This window comes from Fusarium phalaenopsidis, assembly GCF_050370095.1.
Source record: "Fusarium phalaenopsidis strain FUZ10S chromosome Unknown contig_32304, whole genome shotgun sequence".
NCBI classification, from domain to species: domain Eukaryota; kingdom Fungi; phylum Ascomycota; class Sordariomycetes; order Hypocreales; family Nectriaceae; genus Fusarium; species Fusarium phalaenopsidis.
Window position 1 is genome coordinate 1,940,090 of NW_028145404.1, and position 17,755 is coordinate 1,957,844.

The 17,755-nt window shown below is 54.8% G+C and overlaps 6 protein-coding genes and 1 non-coding gene across 7 annotated transcripts; 4 read left to right on the forward strand and 3 right to left on the reverse strand.

Moving 5' to 3' along the window:
• The first annotated feature begins 2,121 nt into the window (after positions 1–2,121).
• LRP88_09893 lies at positions 2,122–2,225 on the forward strand. The gene has a single exon. It is a non-coding gene; the product is annotated as a tRNA-Leu (tRNA).
• A 377-nt stretch (positions 2,226–2,602) lies between these two features.
• LRP88_09894 (uncharacterized protein) lies at positions 2,603–4,367 on the forward strand (the record flags this gene model as incomplete). Its single annotated transcript, XM_083246368.1, has 2 exons — positions 2,603–2,792; positions 2,845–4,367. 2 exons carry the CDS (start codon positions 2,603–2,605, stop codon positions 4,365–4,367), a joined length of 1,713 nt encoding a protein of 570 aa, XP_083097481.1.
• A 210-nt stretch (positions 4,368–4,577) lies between these two features.
• Positions 4,578–5,213, reverse strand: LRP88_09895 (uncharacterized protein; the record flags this gene model as incomplete). The annotated part of the gene is made up of 2 exons (XM_083246369.1): positions 4,578–5,068; positions 5,126–5,213. 2 exons carry the CDS (start codon positions 5,211–5,213, stop codon positions 4,578–4,580), a joined length of 579 nt encoding a protein of 192 aa, XP_083097482.1.
• Positions 5,214–5,832: 619 nt separating this feature from the next.
• On the forward strand, positions 5,833–8,135 carry LRP88_09896 (uncharacterized protein; the record flags this gene model as incomplete). Its single annotated transcript, XM_083246370.1, has 3 exons — positions 5,833–5,999; positions 6,056–7,846; positions 7,913–8,135. 3 exons carry the CDS (start codon positions 5,833–5,835, stop codon positions 8,133–8,135), a joined length of 2,181 nt encoding a protein of 726 aa, XP_083097483.1.
• A 101-nt stretch (positions 8,136–8,236) lies between these two features.
• On the reverse strand, positions 8,237–9,901 carry LRP88_09897 (SET domain-containing protein; the record flags this gene model as incomplete). Its single annotated transcript, XM_083246371.1, has 1 exon — positions 8,237–9,901. The coding sequence occupies one exon, from the start codon at positions 9,899–9,901 to the stop codon at positions 8,237–8,239; it is 1,665 nt and encodes a 554-aa protein (XP_083097484.1).
• Positions 9,902–13,746: 3,845 nt separating this feature from the next.
• Positions 13,747–14,529, forward strand: LRP88_09898 (glucosamine-6-phosphate isomerases/6-phosphogluconolactonase-domain-containing protein; the record flags this gene model as incomplete). The annotated part of the gene is made up of 1 exon (XM_083246372.1): positions 13,747–14,529. One exon carries the CDS (start codon positions 13,747–13,749, stop codon positions 14,527–14,529), a length of 783 nt encoding a protein of 260 aa, XP_083097485.1.
• A 1,010-nt stretch (positions 14,530–15,539) lies between these two features.
• On the reverse strand, positions 15,540–16,919 carry LRP88_09899 (uncharacterized protein; the record flags this gene model as incomplete). The annotated part of the gene is made up of 1 exon (XM_083246373.1): positions 15,540–16,919. The coding sequence occupies one exon, from the start codon at positions 16,917–16,919 to the stop codon at positions 15,540–15,542; it is 1,380 nt and encodes a 459-aa protein (XP_083097486.1).
• Positions 16,920–17,755: the final 836 nt, after the last annotated feature.

Consider the following 17,755-nt stretch of genomic DNA (forward strand, 5'->3'; position numbering starts at 1 on the left):
AAAAAATGCCCCACGGTCGGTGATAAAGCTCAATAAGTCACGATTGTCAGCAATCTGGCGAGTTTTACATGTTCCTCATCTCAGACAGCTTTGGTCAACCGTTGAGACAAAGCAGCTTTCAGTACCTTCTCGTACATCTCTGATGGTGGCTCAAGTGCTGAGTGATGTTTGACCAATCGGACTGTGTTTGCCAAATTGGGCTCTCATTGTTTCCATAGAACTGATGGTCGGTGTTTGTTTGGATGGGCATGTTCCACAATGCCTTTTATGTGTCTACCCATGAAAATAGCATTGAATAGATGGACATGGCACCCGCAAGATTGCTTTGACATATGGGCAGCTCTTTGAGATGATCTTTGTTACCCAAAATCGAGCGTGGTGGGAGAAAGATTTGAAGGCTTGTATGAGCGAAATGTGGTAGCACGAGGATACTCACAGACAAGCACATCCAGAGCAAGCTCATTCCCATCGTCTTATATAACCCACTCGCAAGCCTTGAGTCATCTTTCGTGAGTTTATCAGTCATCTTCGTATATATACTCTACCTGACGGCTATGTTCACATTCGTTGACGAGGAGCGCTGACAATGGAAACCTGCTGGGAAAGCAGATCGTGAGCATCGGAACCCTTGATCAGGTAAGAAGAACACTTTGAGTCTTTATTATCCGGCTTTCAGCTGACCTAATCAGGCCTCAGGAAGTTGCCGTGTTCCGCCGTGTTCCTCTTGTCATAGAGGTAGAGCTCGTGGAAGAGGCCCCCCCAAGACCGGCGTACAGTGGCGCGGGCAAAGCCTTTGGGGACAGAGACGACGGGGGCGAGGGAATTGTCCAACAGCACTGCAACACTCTGGAACATCTTCTCCTCGGTTACTGTAGTTTGAACTATATATTTTTCCAATGGTGCAGACCGAGAGTCTCAAACATCTGGCGGCCACCATAGCAATTGCATCCTGGGGGGTTCTCACAAAAGGCAATGCACCCAAGGAAACCATCAAAGTAAGTTGATTGACACAATCGATGAGGCGATCTCTGGTTGACTTGACAACGCAGACTTTATATATAATCGCCAACGTCTCTTGCGAAGGGGCAGAGCGGCGCTCACATGGGTTAGCAACCTATCATTGGACGAGCTTATACTCTCGAACAAATTGCTCGTGAATATCAAGAGCTTGTCTTGGAGATCGTCAAAGCCCGCCCTTTTGTGCCCCTCCAGCTTCACGGGTTAGGCGGCGTGTTAAAGATTCTTACCCTTTTACCGAAAACAACCAAAGTCGCTGGTTGGTAGTAGCTGGATTCAAGTTCATTGGGTTCTCCTGGACTTCGAGCAAACGCGGGTTTCTCGCTTCGTTGTGAGCACCAAGGAGTGAGCCAGCACGGATAAACTTGAAGCAGACAGCATCACGCACTGTATATTATCTATATACAGCCTTTCTCGATATTTCTCGTCTCGCCACTTAGGAAAGGATGGTTCGGACTGGGGTGTTCCCTTCCACGAGCCTCAAGACATCAAGTCCAAGGTCTTGATTCAGATTATATATACCACTTTCGCCTGGGCCGAAGCATGGAGAAACCATGTGCCACCTGGTGACGAGAGCCGACGAGCTCTTATCATTAAGCCACCAGGTATTTACAATCGGTGTGACCACGTTTATGGTACTAGCTGTTGCCGCATGTCTCAAGTTTAGTGGGTACTAGCTACTTGAAGAGACCATCGGCTGAGTGAACAGAAAAGTCAACGCACCTTCTTCTTTGACTTTACACGGGAGGACAACGAAAGAGGAGCGATGCGCAGCATGTGGAACAGAAGTCATAGTCCTATTTTATCTATCTTGATAGACTACCTTGAATTAGGTACCTAAGCATAGTATTCACCCAAACATATCTGATGGGCATACCCAGTTACCTATTTACAAATTCATTCTCGCAGTTCCTTTGTTTTCTTAACAAACACTGTGCTAGATCCAAATCTTTCCATCGCCTGGAAGTTAAAGTGATCAGTCAATATTATGGATGGGGAGTTTGACTCGAATGTTGGAAGGATGCTGGGATTGAGGATGGGACGGAAGGCACCGTCGCTCTTTCCCTAAGGGGCCAGTATGGAGGTCGGATCTCCAACAAATAAGGTGAGATGGCCGAGCGGTCTAAGGCGCTGTGTTCAGGTTCCACAAGAACTAGCAACGATTCGCAGTCTAGAAATAGGCGTGGGTTCGAATCCCACTCTCATCATCAATTTTTGCCGATCTGTTCAATTTTTTTGTGTGTTTGCGTGTGTCATGGTTCTTTCATCATTCCTGCGTGGGGTACAGCTGCATCGCGCTCCATTCAATGGCGTCAGTGGTCCGTCCGTTAGCTTTGCTAGGCATCAGGCCCAGTGCGAAAGTGACAAAGTTTTGAGTGTGGCTTGGAGCTCAGGTACAACCCCTCCTGCCTTTCCAGGTTCCCTTTGATAGCGCCTCGTAGCGCGCGCTTCTCGCGATTCTTCAGCTCCCAACCCTAGAGCGATACGTTCCCTTACCTTTTGCCTCTTGACCAAACATCAACCCAACCCAACCCAACCTACGTCAGCTTCAACTCTCCTGAATGTCTTCCACTCCGAGCGCGACATGGCATCGGCGTCGCCCTCTTCCTGCCTGTCCTCGCCGGCATCCTTTGTTACCGCGCACGACTCCATAGTCGACAAGTCTACCGCCGCCAGCAGTCCCGTACAGGAGAATCCTTGTCCCTATCGCGATGCGCGCCAGCTACCCCGCGAGCTGAAGGCTCACTGCCATATTTTTCTTGAAGAGCAGCTATGTATGGTTTGGTCCTGGTTTGTGTGTTGGATGTTCTGCTGACTCTCATGGAGATGCCTCGGCCATTAATCTCCTCAACAGCATCGCCGGTGCTGGCGCATCCAAGCGCACTTCCACCAACAGAAAGGGTGTCCCGATTCCTCCCCCAAGCCATCTCGCCTTGCTGAGCACCCTCGTCATTCACCCTCTTCACACCACTCGCGCCGAGAAAAAGGAACATCTCGACGTATCCTCCCAAGCGCTCGACTATTTGCGCAACATTCTCGCCATTGTCGGCCCCGTCAATGCCGACTTCAGAACCGCCTTTCAGTTCTACTCAGTCCCCCGATCAGGTCGCAGACGGGAACAATTTGCGTCAGCAAACGATAGTGATGTTTCCGACGCCGAATTGAGCGGCGACGATGAGCGCCTCCGGGGCAAGATCGCCAACGACGGCAGTGTATGGAACCGTGGTCAGGACTTCTGGTCTACTGTCGGCTGGGCCTTTAACTGCAGCACAATGTACCCCAACCGGTGGCGCTACTGGAAAGTCTGGCTGGAATTCATGGTGGACGTACTCGAGGCCGACTGGAACGAGCGCGAACGGCGCGACAAGGCGGCACAGCAGGCCAACGGCCCCGAGAGCGAACCGATCCTGACATCAAGGGAGGAATCCATTATGGCCATGTACATGAATCAACAGAACGGACGACAAAACGGCGCAAAAGGGTTCATCAAAGCTCTATTCGCCGATGGAGGCGAGATATCATCCTCGGCCTACCGCGAGATCTTTGACAAGGAACCCCGGGGCCCACGAAAACAATCAAAGAAGCGAAAACGAGAACAAGTGCTTGATCTAGAAAACGATAAGTTCGGCGACTATTTCGAGGATGAATCCATGTCGTCGGGTGTCTCAGAACCTCCCACGCCTCAAAAACCCAAGGACACACGCAAACTCGGGAATGCCGGAATCCATCCACCTGGCATGGTGGAATCAATAAGCATACGACTACGCATTTTCAAGCTCTTATCGGCTGTGACATGGTCACTACAGAAGCGATCCGAGCTTAATCGTCTTTATGAGGAGTACACGGCTGCCATCAAACTCCTACCATTACCGACATTCTCTCTTTTTCTTTCACAACGACCCAACATCTTATTACCCGAAGCCCTTGTGACGATCAACAAGGAACTTTTCGACCTACTATTACCTTCATCATACAAGGATCCTTCTAGAGTGGATCCTGAAGGCGACGCCCAGGGGAGTTTGACCATGCCCATGTTAGAACACTGTTATGTCTTGCACCCGGCAAATACTGTGGCGCTGGAGGACAATGCCAAGCTGTCCTTGGTCGTCGAGAGTGCAATCCAGCTTCTGTGGTCGTTTGACATGATGGTGCATTCAGAAGAATTCGAAGCAGCTGTTGAGAAGGGCATCAAGGCTAGAGAGACCAAGGCAAAGAAGCGGCGGACGGGCAAGATGAAGGGGGACGCAGGCGATGCCATGGCGCAGGACGTCCTGGCGAACTCTGGGACAAGGCTCGGGATTCTTCTCGAGACGTTAAAGGCTATTCAGGAAGCGGAAGCGGAGTCATGAATTCGGGCTGGTTGGCGGTCATGATGGGTTGGTTGGGTATTTTGATGGTGACACTTGTTGGTGACTTGATATTGTACAAACTTAGACTACCCCTGTACATAGATAGACATTATGTTGTAATGAATGATGATATCCCTAAATATCGCTTTGGGTCCAAATCGGAATGGATAGCTTTTGTACATTGTTGTTACAATCTCTCAGGTTGACATCTCATCGTTTCCTTGTCGCCGTAGGGTTCCAGGCTGTAGGTTGCCAGCTCTCGCCAGGCCCCCTAGCCTTTGCCTTTGCCCATGGATCGTCGCTCTTTTCAATCTCTTCCTCAACCTCCTTTGCGCTCGCGGGGGCTTGTCGCTCTCGTCCCACGTCCTGCTGTGGCGGACTACCAGCCTGCGCCGACGACAGCAGCGGCGCGGGAGCAGCCTCGGGGGCCTCCATGACACGGGGTTTGGCCTCCCACCGGGCGTCGGCCTCGGCAGCGAGCTTCTTCATCCTCACCTGGCGCACCACATCGCCCTCTTGCTCCTCGAGTGTCGGGGGATCCTGCCGGGTGTGCCGCAGCCACTGGTGCCACTGCGGACTGACCTTTACGGAAGAGTAGTGTGTCGACCGTGGGTAATTGACGATGCGACGCCATCGCTCGTTGCCCTCGAGGCCGCGCGTGAGTCGGAACTCCCAGTATGTGTTGCCCTGGAGGTCATAGCCTACAGGTGGGGTGTGTAAGTCGAGGTCAAGAGGGTGGCATGAATGGAGGAACTTACCCATGAGGAAGCGTTTGCGCCATGGCAGACGGAGGGCCTTCCACCTGTACCAGGCCCTAGCAACGGGGCCAATCTGGTTGGGGGCCATTGCAAGGTCTTGTTAGAGCTGGGCTGTCAAGATGCTTGCATATGTTTCGAAGGAGGGAGAATTTCGGGGGAGGGGCATGAAACAACCGGGCAGTCAAATCACCGACCATCCTAACCTAAGCAGCATGATGATGGCAACCCTCCACCAGCCACACTTTTTATGCGCACCAGCCACCCCGCGACAGCCTAAGCAATGACGCAGGCGTGCGTACGTGGGGATCAATTGTACCCAACCCACCTAATCTGGCTGCCTTCGCCTACCTAAGCTACTTACCGGACGAACCAACCCTTCCTTCAACCTGCACTTCACTTCGGATCTCCGGGATGATCCCTTCTTTCTCTCTTTTTCTCTCTCCTCCATCAACTCTCTGATAGACAGACTGAGCCAGGCAGCCTTTGCTTGTTTATTGCTATTCGATACCCCCGATACCCATCCCATCCCATCCATTCATCACCCCCCTCAATCCAGTCCAAAAGACGCTGCGTAACCCCAAGACTCGTTTGCGCGCCGCTACATTTACAGCCTCACAACATTGCGTGGCCCTCTCTCGAACCCGAATAAAAGTGTCACATACTCAAACACTCGATCTAACGTCCATCATCGACCTCTCAATCTCAACATGGCGTCCGTGACGTCCCTCGACAAAGACCTGCGCAAGATGCGCCTAGAAAAGTACACCCCTGCCGCAGCAAACGAAGCCCGTACATGGATCGAAGATATCCTCGGCGAGAACTTGCCCTCTTCAGACCTTCTCGAAGGCCTCAAAGATGGTGTCGCTCTTTGCAGGTACGTCCCCTTGCCACATTGACCATGGTGAATGCGGCACTTACACGACTCTGCAGACTAGCCAACCTCGCTCTCCCACCTCCTGGCCTCAGGTTCAAGCGATCGGCAATGCCCTTTGTGCAGATGGAAAACATCTCCCTCTTCCTCCGCGCCTGCCAGTCTCCGCCCCTGAACCTCCACCAACACGATACCTTCCTCACCGTCGACCTGTACGAGCAAAAGGACCCTGCCCAGGTCCTCCAGTGCATCGGGGCATTCAGCAGAGCCGCCCACGCTGCAAACCCCCAGAACTTCCCCACAGCCATCGGACCCAAGACGCGACCTGATGCTGTGACACCTCAGGGGACAGGCTCGAGGACCCCGACCGGAACCCGCGATCGGGGCGCATCCTTCACCAGCAACCCGTCACCGGCCTTCGGCCGCTCTGCCGCCATGCCACATCGGACCGGCGACTCAGGCTCCGGCCGGTGGAGCCCTACCAAAAGCCCTACCAAGAGCCCCGGATCTCCCGGCCCCATTAGCAGCTGGAGCAAGAAGGAGCATGAGGGCACTACCGCGCCGGCTTGGAACATTGCCCAGTACGGCTATCTAGGGGGCGCCAGCCAGGGCAACCTTGGCATCTCGTTTGGCGGACGGAGACAGATCACTAGTGCCGGTCCCCGTGTGCCAAGCCTCGCCGATAAAGAGCGCCGTAGAAAGGAAGAAGAAGACCGTCTTCGGCTGGAGGCCGAGGAGGAGGAGCGACGACAGGCTGAAGAAGAGGAGCGTGCGCGGATCCAGGAAGAGCTCCGATGGGAGCAGGAGGAGGAGAATCTGCGCGAGAGGGAGCGCCAAGCAGTCGATGAGGAGAAGCGACGATGGGAGGAGGAGGAACGCCAGTGGAAGCTGACAGAGGAGAAGAGGCGTCAAGAGGAAGAAGACGCTGAAGCCCGACTCAATGAGGAGCGCAAGGCCGCAAGGAGCCGAAGCGACGCCAAACTCAAGGGTCAGTTCCTCAGCCAGTACCGAGCGGAGGAGGCGGCGTCGCAGCAGGACGGCGCCCCAGAAGACGACTACCGAAGCCGCGTCAAGCAGCTGGAGAAGGAGTTGGAGCTTGCCAGGCAACGCGAGGCTGAGTACGAGCGGGAGCGCCAGGAGAGAACGGAGCGCCTGGGAGGCGGACCCAAGCCCAAGGCGAAGAAGCCCCTCCTCTCCAGCCCGCCGACACGGTCGGATTCGTGGTCTAGAGATGAGCGAGAGGTTCTGCGCACTCGGTCGCCGCATAAGAGGGAACCTGTGCAAGAAGTGGACATTCCCATCCTGCCGCCGAGGTCTCCTCGTCCGCTCCCGGACCCGACCTCAGCACCCAAGGTCAAACCACAAAATACCGGCGGCCGTCCCCTTCCGGACCCTACGGCATACGCTGCCAAGCCCGCTCCCGCTCCCGCCGCCCCGACCCGTACCGATCGCTTCCTCGCGAGCAACCCTGCTCCGGCACCTACCGCTCCTCAGACAACCTACTCGCGCGAACTCGGCGCCACAGCTGAGCACGACGCCGAGGGCCAGCGCCGCGTGCAGAGCCAGGCCAAGACCAAGGCTGGCGGATGGGCGTCCAAGTCCCTCCTGGAACGCGAGATGGAGATGGAGCGCCAACGACAGCGCGAGTGGGAGGAGGCTCAGAAGGAAACGGCCGCAGCAGTGCGCTCCGGTGAGGGTGTAGATGGCATTGGTGGAGGCATCGGCGGCAGATGGGATGTTGGACAATGGGCCGGTTACACTGGTGGAGATAGCCAAAACAACGGATCACTAGGTATTGGAGCTGGACGGAGGCAGATCGTAGGACCGCGACCACTGCCCGAGCAGCCAAGGTAAGGCCTCATTATCGGGAAAAGGGGGAAAACGCTGGTGACATGCATGAGTCGAAAAGGGGCAAGCTTGGTAATGCTGGTGTTCTACCGTAGTTTAGTAGTAATTGGCCACGTCTGGATCACTTGTGATAGTCTCGAACAGAAGCCACAACGAGCGATGGTTCATTCCCCGGGGCGAAAGTTGACTCAGCCATCAGTATTCCGTGATCGGGGTCAAGAAATCTCATTAACATGTGTATATACCGTGTGTATTCATCTTCGCTCCGAGCAATCAATGAATGTCCCATAACTTTTGTCTATAACCCATCCATCAATCCATCCATTCCCTAAAAGGCTCTACGCCATCCAAGTTCTAAAGATACACCTCGCGATCAGACCGTTGATCCAATATCAAGCCTCTTGCTTCGAATCGCTTGCAGCAGCCTCATCCCGACACCGCTTACACATGCACCAGCCGCCCAGGCTGCCTCGCGCCCATTCTCGACGCTGCTGCACGGGCAAGTTTACGTCACAGTAGTGGTTCAAGATCTCTTCTCCACGTTTGATGCCCCCCGGTCGGCCATCCAGCACACGTTCTCGCCTGGCCTCGAGCACCATGCGGCCGCCCCATTCCCAGGTGACGTTGGGGTCGCAGTCGTGATTCGCAAGGCACCAATAAGGGTGGACGGCGGCCACATCTGGGCGGCCGTCCCGGGGGTTCTTGCGGGCTGAAGCAGTGCCGCGGAACTTGGCATACAGGGTGTTGAGCACCCAGAGATCATACTCGGCGAGGGAGGCGTAGATATCAATGTCCATCTTCTCGAGCACATGGAGCGGTGTCTCGATGCTATACTTGAACGAGAACGGGAGGGTCCATTCAGGCGGAGGGCCGGCGTTTGGTGAGACGTTGATGTCGTTGGTTCTGGTTGGCACAAAGTCGCCCCAGATGTATTTGACCTCGCGGACGTCCAGGGGGTGAACCTCCTCGTGGGCTGCAATCGCCAGCACACGGGACAGCAGCAGCAGGTACAGGGTCTCGTCAGCCTCGAAAGCGTCAGGGTCCTTGGCGATTGCATCAACGTCCTTTTCGCAGACGGCAGGGTGATATCGCTCCATGGCTTGATCGTGGCAATACTGGGTGCAAAAGACAGTGTCGTAACATTCGTCGCAGCTGACAGGTTCATTCTTACTGCCGAGTGGCGGCAAATCGGAGCTGCAGGCGTCGCAGATGGAGTCTTTCAAGCGGTTATTGGCAGTTAGGAGGGAATATTCTCTGAGAACCACCTCGCCAGGGGCAATGTCCTCCTTGGCGAAGACCCCGAGCTGCTTGCACGTCGGAATGATCTCGTAGTCGTCGGTACTGCTGGCTCCTTCGAGCAAGATGGGCAGGGTAGCAGCCTCGACTGCGCACTTGGGGGCCATTTGACTCAAGTGCTCATTCAGGTCCGTAAGCGACTCGGCCGAGAATCGATCAGGCTCATGGTCGTTCCAGGGATACACCTCACGGCGAACGAGGCCGCCATCGGGGAGGTTGGGGTAGTCGATGTCGACATCGTCGCGGCGGAGTCTCCGGCGAGCTACCGTGTTGATGTTGTTCTTGGTATCGAGCAGCTCTCGGTTCGAGGGACAGAGCTTGAGGCCACGCTGGCAGAAGCTGGCGGCACTTTTGAGAGATCCGCAAAGAAGAAGACCGAGAGACAGGATCTGATAGGCACGGACCGAGGCCAAGGTGGCCAGGCGCCTAGCCACGTCGTCTCCCTCTGAATCTCCCTGGGAGACATGCAGCTCGTCCTCTGGGAGGTTGCCGTGGACCAGCACATCAGGGAGGGGGACCGCAGTGTGCATCTGCAGAGACTCTAGAGCCTGGTCATGGTATTCGAACCCTTCGTTGAGAACCTCGTCGGCAAGAAGCAAGGCGCGATATGCATCGCCGGCAGCCAGGTCCGGATATCCTAGATCCGAGTGGACAACTGCCCGCTCCAGGTACAAGATCAGGTCATAGGGCAGGCTGACGAGCCCCTCGGTTAGCTGTGACCGACGGTCCAACAGCTGCTCGTTCCGAGCCGCCGTGTCCATGTCTTGTCTCTTCTCTTGCGAGCTGCTTTCGAGTTTGGTTTGTTGTATAAGTTGAGGCGAGCGCAACGAGGGGCAGCAGAGCGAAAAGCCGAGCTAACGGATCTAAGCGACAGCTTCGCTTGGTCTGCGGATCCGACAGATCAAGGTTGGGGCCGGCGTGTAGGCACAGACAGTAAAGTGCTGTATCTGTAGCGGTGACACTCGTAGGGCAGAGGGCTCCGTCGACAACTGACGATAGCGGCTCTCGGGATGCCAGGCAAGGATCGGAGGGAAAAGAAAGGGCTTGCAGGCCAAGGCGGGGTGACAATAATACCGGCGCAGTCCTGGTGCGAAACCGCTGACGAGGCGTACGACTTATTTAGTACAAGCCCTTTCCATCCCTTGAGCGTGCTTTCGTGTGTGTTCGGTCCAGTCTAACCAGGACGGAGACAAGCCGGGGCGGCCACTTTGAGCCCGGTGCAGCCAACAAAGCGTCTGGTGGCAAGCCGGTTGAAGTCGTGTGGGTTGTCAGTCTGCAAGCGAGTGTGCAACGGGAAGCCTGTGGCTCATGTATGGCTTCTGGCAGCCAGGGATTGTCTCTGTCCAACAAAGCCACCGATGGGAGTTGCCGTGCAAGGAGGACAAGGATTGGGCGCGGGAAGAGACGTTGGAGCCGTTGAAGACCCTAGAGCAACCCCAATGCCGAAGGCAGAAGAGGGGAAACAACCAAGAGATGTGATATGTTGGCAACGATTCAATTGGCGTCGGCGGAGAGAAGGTTCCGGCAACAGAGGGTGTTATTGAGTCTCCAGACCCTGTCTTGGCCGGGAATAGAAGGGGGAAGACGGTGATGGCCCCGAGTTTCTGGAAGAAAGAAAATTCAGCATGGAACGGCCAGTGCTTCCAGGTTCCCACCCTCCTCTCCTGTCCTCTGCCAGGCACTCACTGTACTGCACATGTCCTGGTGAGCCGAGAGAAGTGTGAGGTTTTTTGATCGCCAGGGTCCATCCATCTGAAAACGTCCCACAGGTGGAACTAAAAACTCCATCCACACCACCCTCACCCTCACAATTTCGTATTCATAGGTCAGCCAGTCGACGAGGCCAACCAACCAGACTGCTCAAGCCCGGGGGCGCTGATGGCAGCCGAGGGAACATTGAGCATGAGCCGGCGCTAAAGAGAATCGGCTCTGACAAACAACGCCTTTTTTTTCTGTCTTACCTCTACACGCACAAAACGAAACGTCCAGAAACAACGCACAGGCCCAACACTTACATGCGTGCCCGTTGCGTTGCTAGACCGTTGTCCCAGGCCGCGTGGTTGGTTCGCCATCCATCTGTCGATTCCGCAGCCAGCATACATGACAAGACGCAGGCTCTGGCACAGGGACAAGCACCTACAGCTGCTCACCGTCTCTTAGACAGATCCCAAGAGAACATCAACCCCCCACAGAAAGCCAGCACCAAGCGGTGCGGGAGCGTCTAGCCCGTACGTCGTGTCGTGCGTCATGATGCTGTACCTGCTTTCTTTCTGAGACCCTCGAGTCACGACTTGGCGTTCAGTTGTACAGAGGCTGGCTGCTGCAAGTGTCTCGTCTAGCAGCATCATGGAGCAAGCAATGTTGTCAGGAGGAGAGGATGGCAGGGTTGGTCAAGGGAGGTTATAAAGACCTACGACCTCAAGGCCCTGGTGAAGATTGTGGAACGCATGAAATGGAGGGGTACGTATTGCAGGGAAGGTGTGGAGGGATTGGCGTTGTCGTGGAGGGGCAGGCACGCTTGGCTGATTTTTGCAACTTCCATCGACTTGATTCCCATGGATCTCAAGGACAACTTACCTCAGCTAAGCAACCTAACATAAGTAGGTAGGTAGTTAAGTAGACATAGAGCCCTTCTAATTGTCTTGTAATACCTTATAAATATCACTAATCTGCCGTATTACTGGTGTTTAGGGCCAACGTCCTTAGTCAGCCAAAGACTGTCTTGTCTCATGAGGTGGAGGTTATTCTCGGTCGTTTTGCAGGGTAAACCTGGACCACCGTTATGGAGCCCATCCAACTCGCTCGCATAACTCGTACCGTTGCCTCCGAATGTAGGACATTTTCAACTGCAGCGGAAATTGGAGTCTGGGGTATTCGCTTCTCGACCTATGGATGACAATACTACGTGAAGCTGTTAGCATACTTGTAGTTGAATGTAATTTCCCCGTGATCCATCCATCCACCAAGCTTCAGCGGGCGCTCTCCAAGCAATCGATGGAACCCCAAGCTAGCAAGGCCCCAGTCCCAGCTCTTGGAAGCACTCTAAAAAAACAGGCCAGGCACATACGTCATGAGGGCTCAGGAGCATAACCCCGCCAAGCACATGCTTGTGGCCTCTTGTTGGAATTTTTCTTTTTTTCCCCTCCTCCTCCCACACAACCAGGGGTTGCAAAGATCACCCAGCGGCCGACGAGAGGGAAGCAGACGGAGACAAAGGTGAGGCCACAACCACAAAGTGTTGGGAAGGGGCCTGCAGGGGTTGTCCGAGCTCCCCTGTTCCCCTCGTTATCACGTTGCAAGCGCAGAATGCGTCGGGGATATTCTGCCTATGTCGTCTTTTTCCCGTCCTGACCGAGGGCACGGTATCATGCCGGACGAAGCCATTGGCTACCTTCCTGGTCTTCTAGGTTGCTTCGAGATATGCTCTGCCACCCTACATCAAGTCAGGTATCCGGGACATGTGGCCATGGGCAGAGACGGAGCCGAGTGGTGGAGGGATTGGGTTGGTGTTGTGTCACCACGCCGTGATGATGATGATGTCGGTTCGGCGGAGGAATGGATGGGTTAGGTAGGCAGGGGATCTAGAGCACGTCAACAATGAAACGGCAAGCCAGGCCGATGGAAAGGTTAAAATCTGCCCTTGCTCACTGCATCAACAGCTCCCTATCAGATCATCAGATCCAAGGGGCGTTATCAAAGCTGGACCTGAACAGACATGAAGCTTGGCCCCGTTGTCCAATAGCTCAGCCTCTCGTAGTTCGGCAAGGGGAGCATACTCATGCACTCGGAAGCTCATGGCTGATGATAGCGTTTACTTCAAGCTCCGGTAGCACGCGGGCGGGCGGCTCTCCTTGCATTATCCAGAGAATAAACCATGAATGACAAGTCAAACAACGGGACCAGACTAGAGCAACCCAAAAAGTCAAAAAAGCTACAGTAGCACGCCACCGCGCTCATCATTCTGCTACAGGGCTGTCTGTTATTGTTGTGTTGTGTTGTGCCTCATCATATCAATCCCCCCGTTGTCCTGGATAACCATCCTCTCTCGCAGCTTTTCCCCCTTGCAAAGAAGCCATCGTGAGGCCGTCTTCTCGTCGGCCTGCTTCCCGGTCCTCCTTCGGCCGCCTTTTCCCCAGCCCCGGGTCGACAATTACCGAACGACGGAGCAAGTACCTGGTACCAGAAAAATCGCCGGGACCGGGACCTTCCAACGGGAACTGGACTGGAACTGGAACTGGATCCCAACCCAACCCCGCCCCCTCCATCAAATTGTCCCATCCCATCACGTCTCATCCCATCCACAACGTTCTGCCCGGCCTAAGTCCTGACAATTTACCTACCTGCCTTACCTACCTTGCTTGCTTTGCCCTGCCTAAGGTTGTCTAATACCTGACTTATCTCTGCTCACGTCAAATCAATCAGAGCCACAAGGAACCTTAAGCTGCCTACCTAAGCTGCCTACTTGGCCATCATCTCTATCCTCCCCTCCCCTCCTCCTCCTCTCTTCTTCTTTTCTTCTTTTTTTCTCCCCTCCTCATCATTGTCGTCACTTGTTGAAAAAAAACCCCCCCCCACTACTCCAAAGCCCGCACACACCAACTTCACCATGGCTAAAACGCAGCCCAACCTCTTCGCCTTTCCCAGCGTCGACGTCCTAGCCCAGGCTCTTCGCTCATATGTCATCCAGAGCCAGGCCGCTGGCATCGCCCGTCACGGCGCCTTCAAGGTTGCCGTTTCTGGCGGTTCCCTCCCAAAGACCCTCGCCCAGGCCCTCCTCGCCCCCTCCTCAGGCCCCAACGACGTTGTCGATTTCGCTCGCTGGGAGATCTTCTTCGCCGACGAGCGCGCTGTTCCCCTCGACCACGACGATTCCAACTATGCCCTTCTCAAGAAGGAGCTTCTGGACAAGATCCCCGAGGGTCAGAAGCCCACTGTCCACACAATCAACACTGAGCACCTGAACGACCTTCAGGAGCTCGCCGACGAGTACGAGCAGACCCTCGTCGCTAGCTTCGCCAGCCGCGACTCGGTTCGCCTGCCCATCTTCGATCTCCTCCTCCTTGGCTGCGGCCCCGACGGCCACACCTGCTCTCTCTTCCCAGGCCACCCTCTGCTTCGCGAGACCAGCGCCTGGGTTGCTCCCATCGACGACTCTCCCAAGCCTCCCCCGAAGCGCATTACTCTCACCCTCCCCGTCGTCAACCACGCTGTTCGCGTCGCCTTTGTTGCCACGGGCGGCGGCAAGAAGGATATCATGAAGCAGATTTTTGATACCAACGGTGGCCTGCCCTGCACCCTTGTCAACGAGTCCACCGGCGAGCGCTGCAGCTGGTTCGTCGACGAGCCTGCCGTCGAGGGCGTCAGCTTCCCTCGGAGGGCCTTCCTATGATATCAGTTACAGTCCAGCTACATAGTAGCTCTGCGCACTCGGCGCGTTGCATTTCAATTGTCACGCAAATGCTGCTGGACAGGGGATCTTGCTTCGCATCCATGAAAATCTGAGACTGGCGCGGGGTAGCTGATGACGAGCTTCCACGACCTGACCTACCCTGGCAACCTTACCCAGGCAAGCGGGCTACGATTCACTGCGCATTTTGGTGGCTAGACGAACCGCTACAAGAATAAACTGCACACCTCGTGAGCAGTCTGGCGCCAAGACTGTGCTCATATCTGTGTAAGCGCATACATACCTCTTGGTGTGCAGTGTTCTTTCTACAGCCCATTTGCCTGGCTCGATCTCTTCGGAAATTCAATGTTTTATGAAACTTTGTTACGCCTTCGACATAGATAGGATGTGCCTTTTGCTCTTCACTTCACTTCATCATCCACCCGTTTAGCCATTACAACCCCTTATGACATCTCTTTTTTTCATTTGCGCGGAAACCATTTAGAGGGCGTTGCGAGGCGGAGGGAAGCCGCCAAATATGATGACACCACACACACTACCACACACAACACATCAAGTCACATGAAAACACAAACACACACTCACACGATACTTGCAAGCTAGAATGGGAGGTTGATCGTTTTTGTCACAGCTTTTAGCTGTCCCCTTGTCCCTTTTAATCGATATTCGATCCACTTGTGAGCACGACGGAAAGGGAGGAGAAGATCTGCTTTTCCGCGTCTCTTTCTGCTGCTTGCCGACATCATCTTCACCAATCGCCTTAGTTAGAGAGGCTCTCGTCTTCCCATGATAAAAGCAGTCTATTCTATTCCATCCCGTTTGGGGAAAAACCAAAGTTCAATCGCCTGCTGTGATGCTCGTCGGCGAGAGTCGCTTTCATGTCCATGCTGCGCTTGATCCATCCATGCCATTATGCTTGTAATGAAAAAAAAAGAGAAAAAAGGAGAAGAAAAACATTATCCATCCATATAAGAATCCGCCGTGAACCAGTCTTAAACGACTCGCCAGATCGCTCCAGCCCTAGGGGTATCATCGATATCTTCTTCCCGGTTCATCCTCTCGATCCAGTCGTCCTCTCGGGCGAGCGCGTCACGCTCAATGTCTTCCATGACCGCCAGCTCTGCCAGCATTCCTTCGACCATGGCACGCGAACCTTCCACCATACGCTGCAGGCTCGACCGCTCTGCAGTCTTATCACCGTTATCGGTCTCCTCGGGAAAGTGCCCCAACTCCTCCAGTTGTCGCCCCAATGTCTCTAGGCGTCGGACAAGCCCTGTGTATTCTTCCTTCCACGCAGTCTCCAGTTCGCCGATAAATAGAACCTCGCTCTCCTGCAAGAGGGCTCCGCCCTCGCGGCGCGCCTCTTCAATCTCGCACATGCGGTCGACCCACCGCTCGAACCGTCTGACGACCCTCGCATAGCGACCTCCAGGCTCGCCGAGGGTCCAGACGCCATTGACCACTGCGTCTAGCGTCTGGATGCGCTCCTCCAAGCCGCCGCCAATGGCCCAATTGCGAAGAACCAAGACGTTTTCTCTTTCAACTTCGGCCCTCTCGCGATCGTCAGCTTGCTTACTTGCGACGGCAAGCTTTGAGAATCGTTCTCCTAATTTGCGCTCAGCGCTAGCGCGCCAGGCAGTGTCCACAGCTGTTGCATCCTTGTGCAAGAGATGGAGTTGTAGAAGCTCGGTCTGTAGTCGACTCGTCTCGGCAGAAGCGGCAACGTTGGCTGGGAGTTTCGACGGGGACGGTGGAGCGAGGAAGGTCGACGTTAGAGGTTTCGGCGCGGAGGACTTGGCTGGCGAGTAGTGTTGCTGGAGAGTCGTGAAAGCCGGTCGGAGATGAGGTGCGTGGGCGATGGCAGCATTTGCGGGCTTGTCATGGCTGCCTGCGGTTCTCGACCGAAGGGGGCGGGTCGCTGTGGTGGTAGTCGTTGTCGTGCCGCTGGACGACGAACCTGACGAGGGTGGCCTTAGAACGGGGGCGTTTCTAAGCCCGGTCGTTATGCTCTTAGCACGCCCATGCGAAACAACCCTCTTTGTCTGTGTAGGTTGGCCATCTGCTGAAGTTGGCCTCACCGCTGGTCGAGGTCTCGTGGCTGTTGTGGACGGAGGATACCTCGTCGACTCCCTCTTTGGAGGCTCATGTGTCGCTGTCTTTACAGGCTGCCGCACCGATGTCGACCTCGTGAGGCCTGTTGACCCGCTCCTCAATGTCCTCGTGGTGGTGGTGGTCTTACTAGCCGTTGTTGCGCTCCTAGTAAGAGGCTTGATGGGTAGGCGACTCGGCGAGCCATGTCGCTCCGCATCAGTGGTGCTCGTAGCCGTAGAAGTAGGCTTGCGCAGGGAGCGCGAGCGTTGTAGCGAGGACATGATGACCCTCTCTTCCGGATGGATGTGTCAATTCTTCCTTGATGGGTTGTTGTTGACAGGCGGAGGAGGATTTGAGGCTGCCAGGCCAGGGTTACTCGGCCTACCGGTAAGTCAGCCGGACTGGCAGGTGCCAGGGGGCAGATGGATTGGATGTGGAGCCGGAAACGCAGCCCCCACACCAGCGGATTGGGGAATTCGAGATCAGCCCTACGTCGAGTCGAAGGGAGAGGAAGTTGTTTCGAAAGATGTGATGTTAAGGGACAGCTTTTGGAATGTTTTTACTTGGATGCATTGATATTCAATGCCAAGGTCAGTAATGGCATTTCCTCGCCTTGAATATGAGGTGATAGCAGTGTCAGATATTGCATAAGCCAGTCTGTTTTGGTCATTCCTTGATGCTCGCGCCTGGTCAGTTCCACACATTGTTATGCCGGTAGGTGGCCTGACACGTGGACCTATAGCTCACCTGTATCACTTAAACTGCTACTATAATAGGTCTTAGCAAATGGGTGTAGTGACCTACTGGTGACTGGTTCGAAGCCAACGTCTCGGCTAACTCAGCAGGTCTCTTCAAACAATACAACTTGGCTGGGTGATGGATAGAGAATCGGGTTTGTTATTGATCAACAATGGAGTGGCGCCCTTCTAGGGCACCGCACAAGCGGTCTAGATCTAGCAGACCAATGAATAATAACATGAGAGAACACGAAGAGGACATCCTATCCATGCAGTGACATTGGTCAGCCCAAGTTAAAACATGTCCTCCTCGTGCAGCCCATGTGAGCCCTTCCCCTTATCATCCGGCGTGCCAAATGCGCCGGTTGTCGCAAAACATG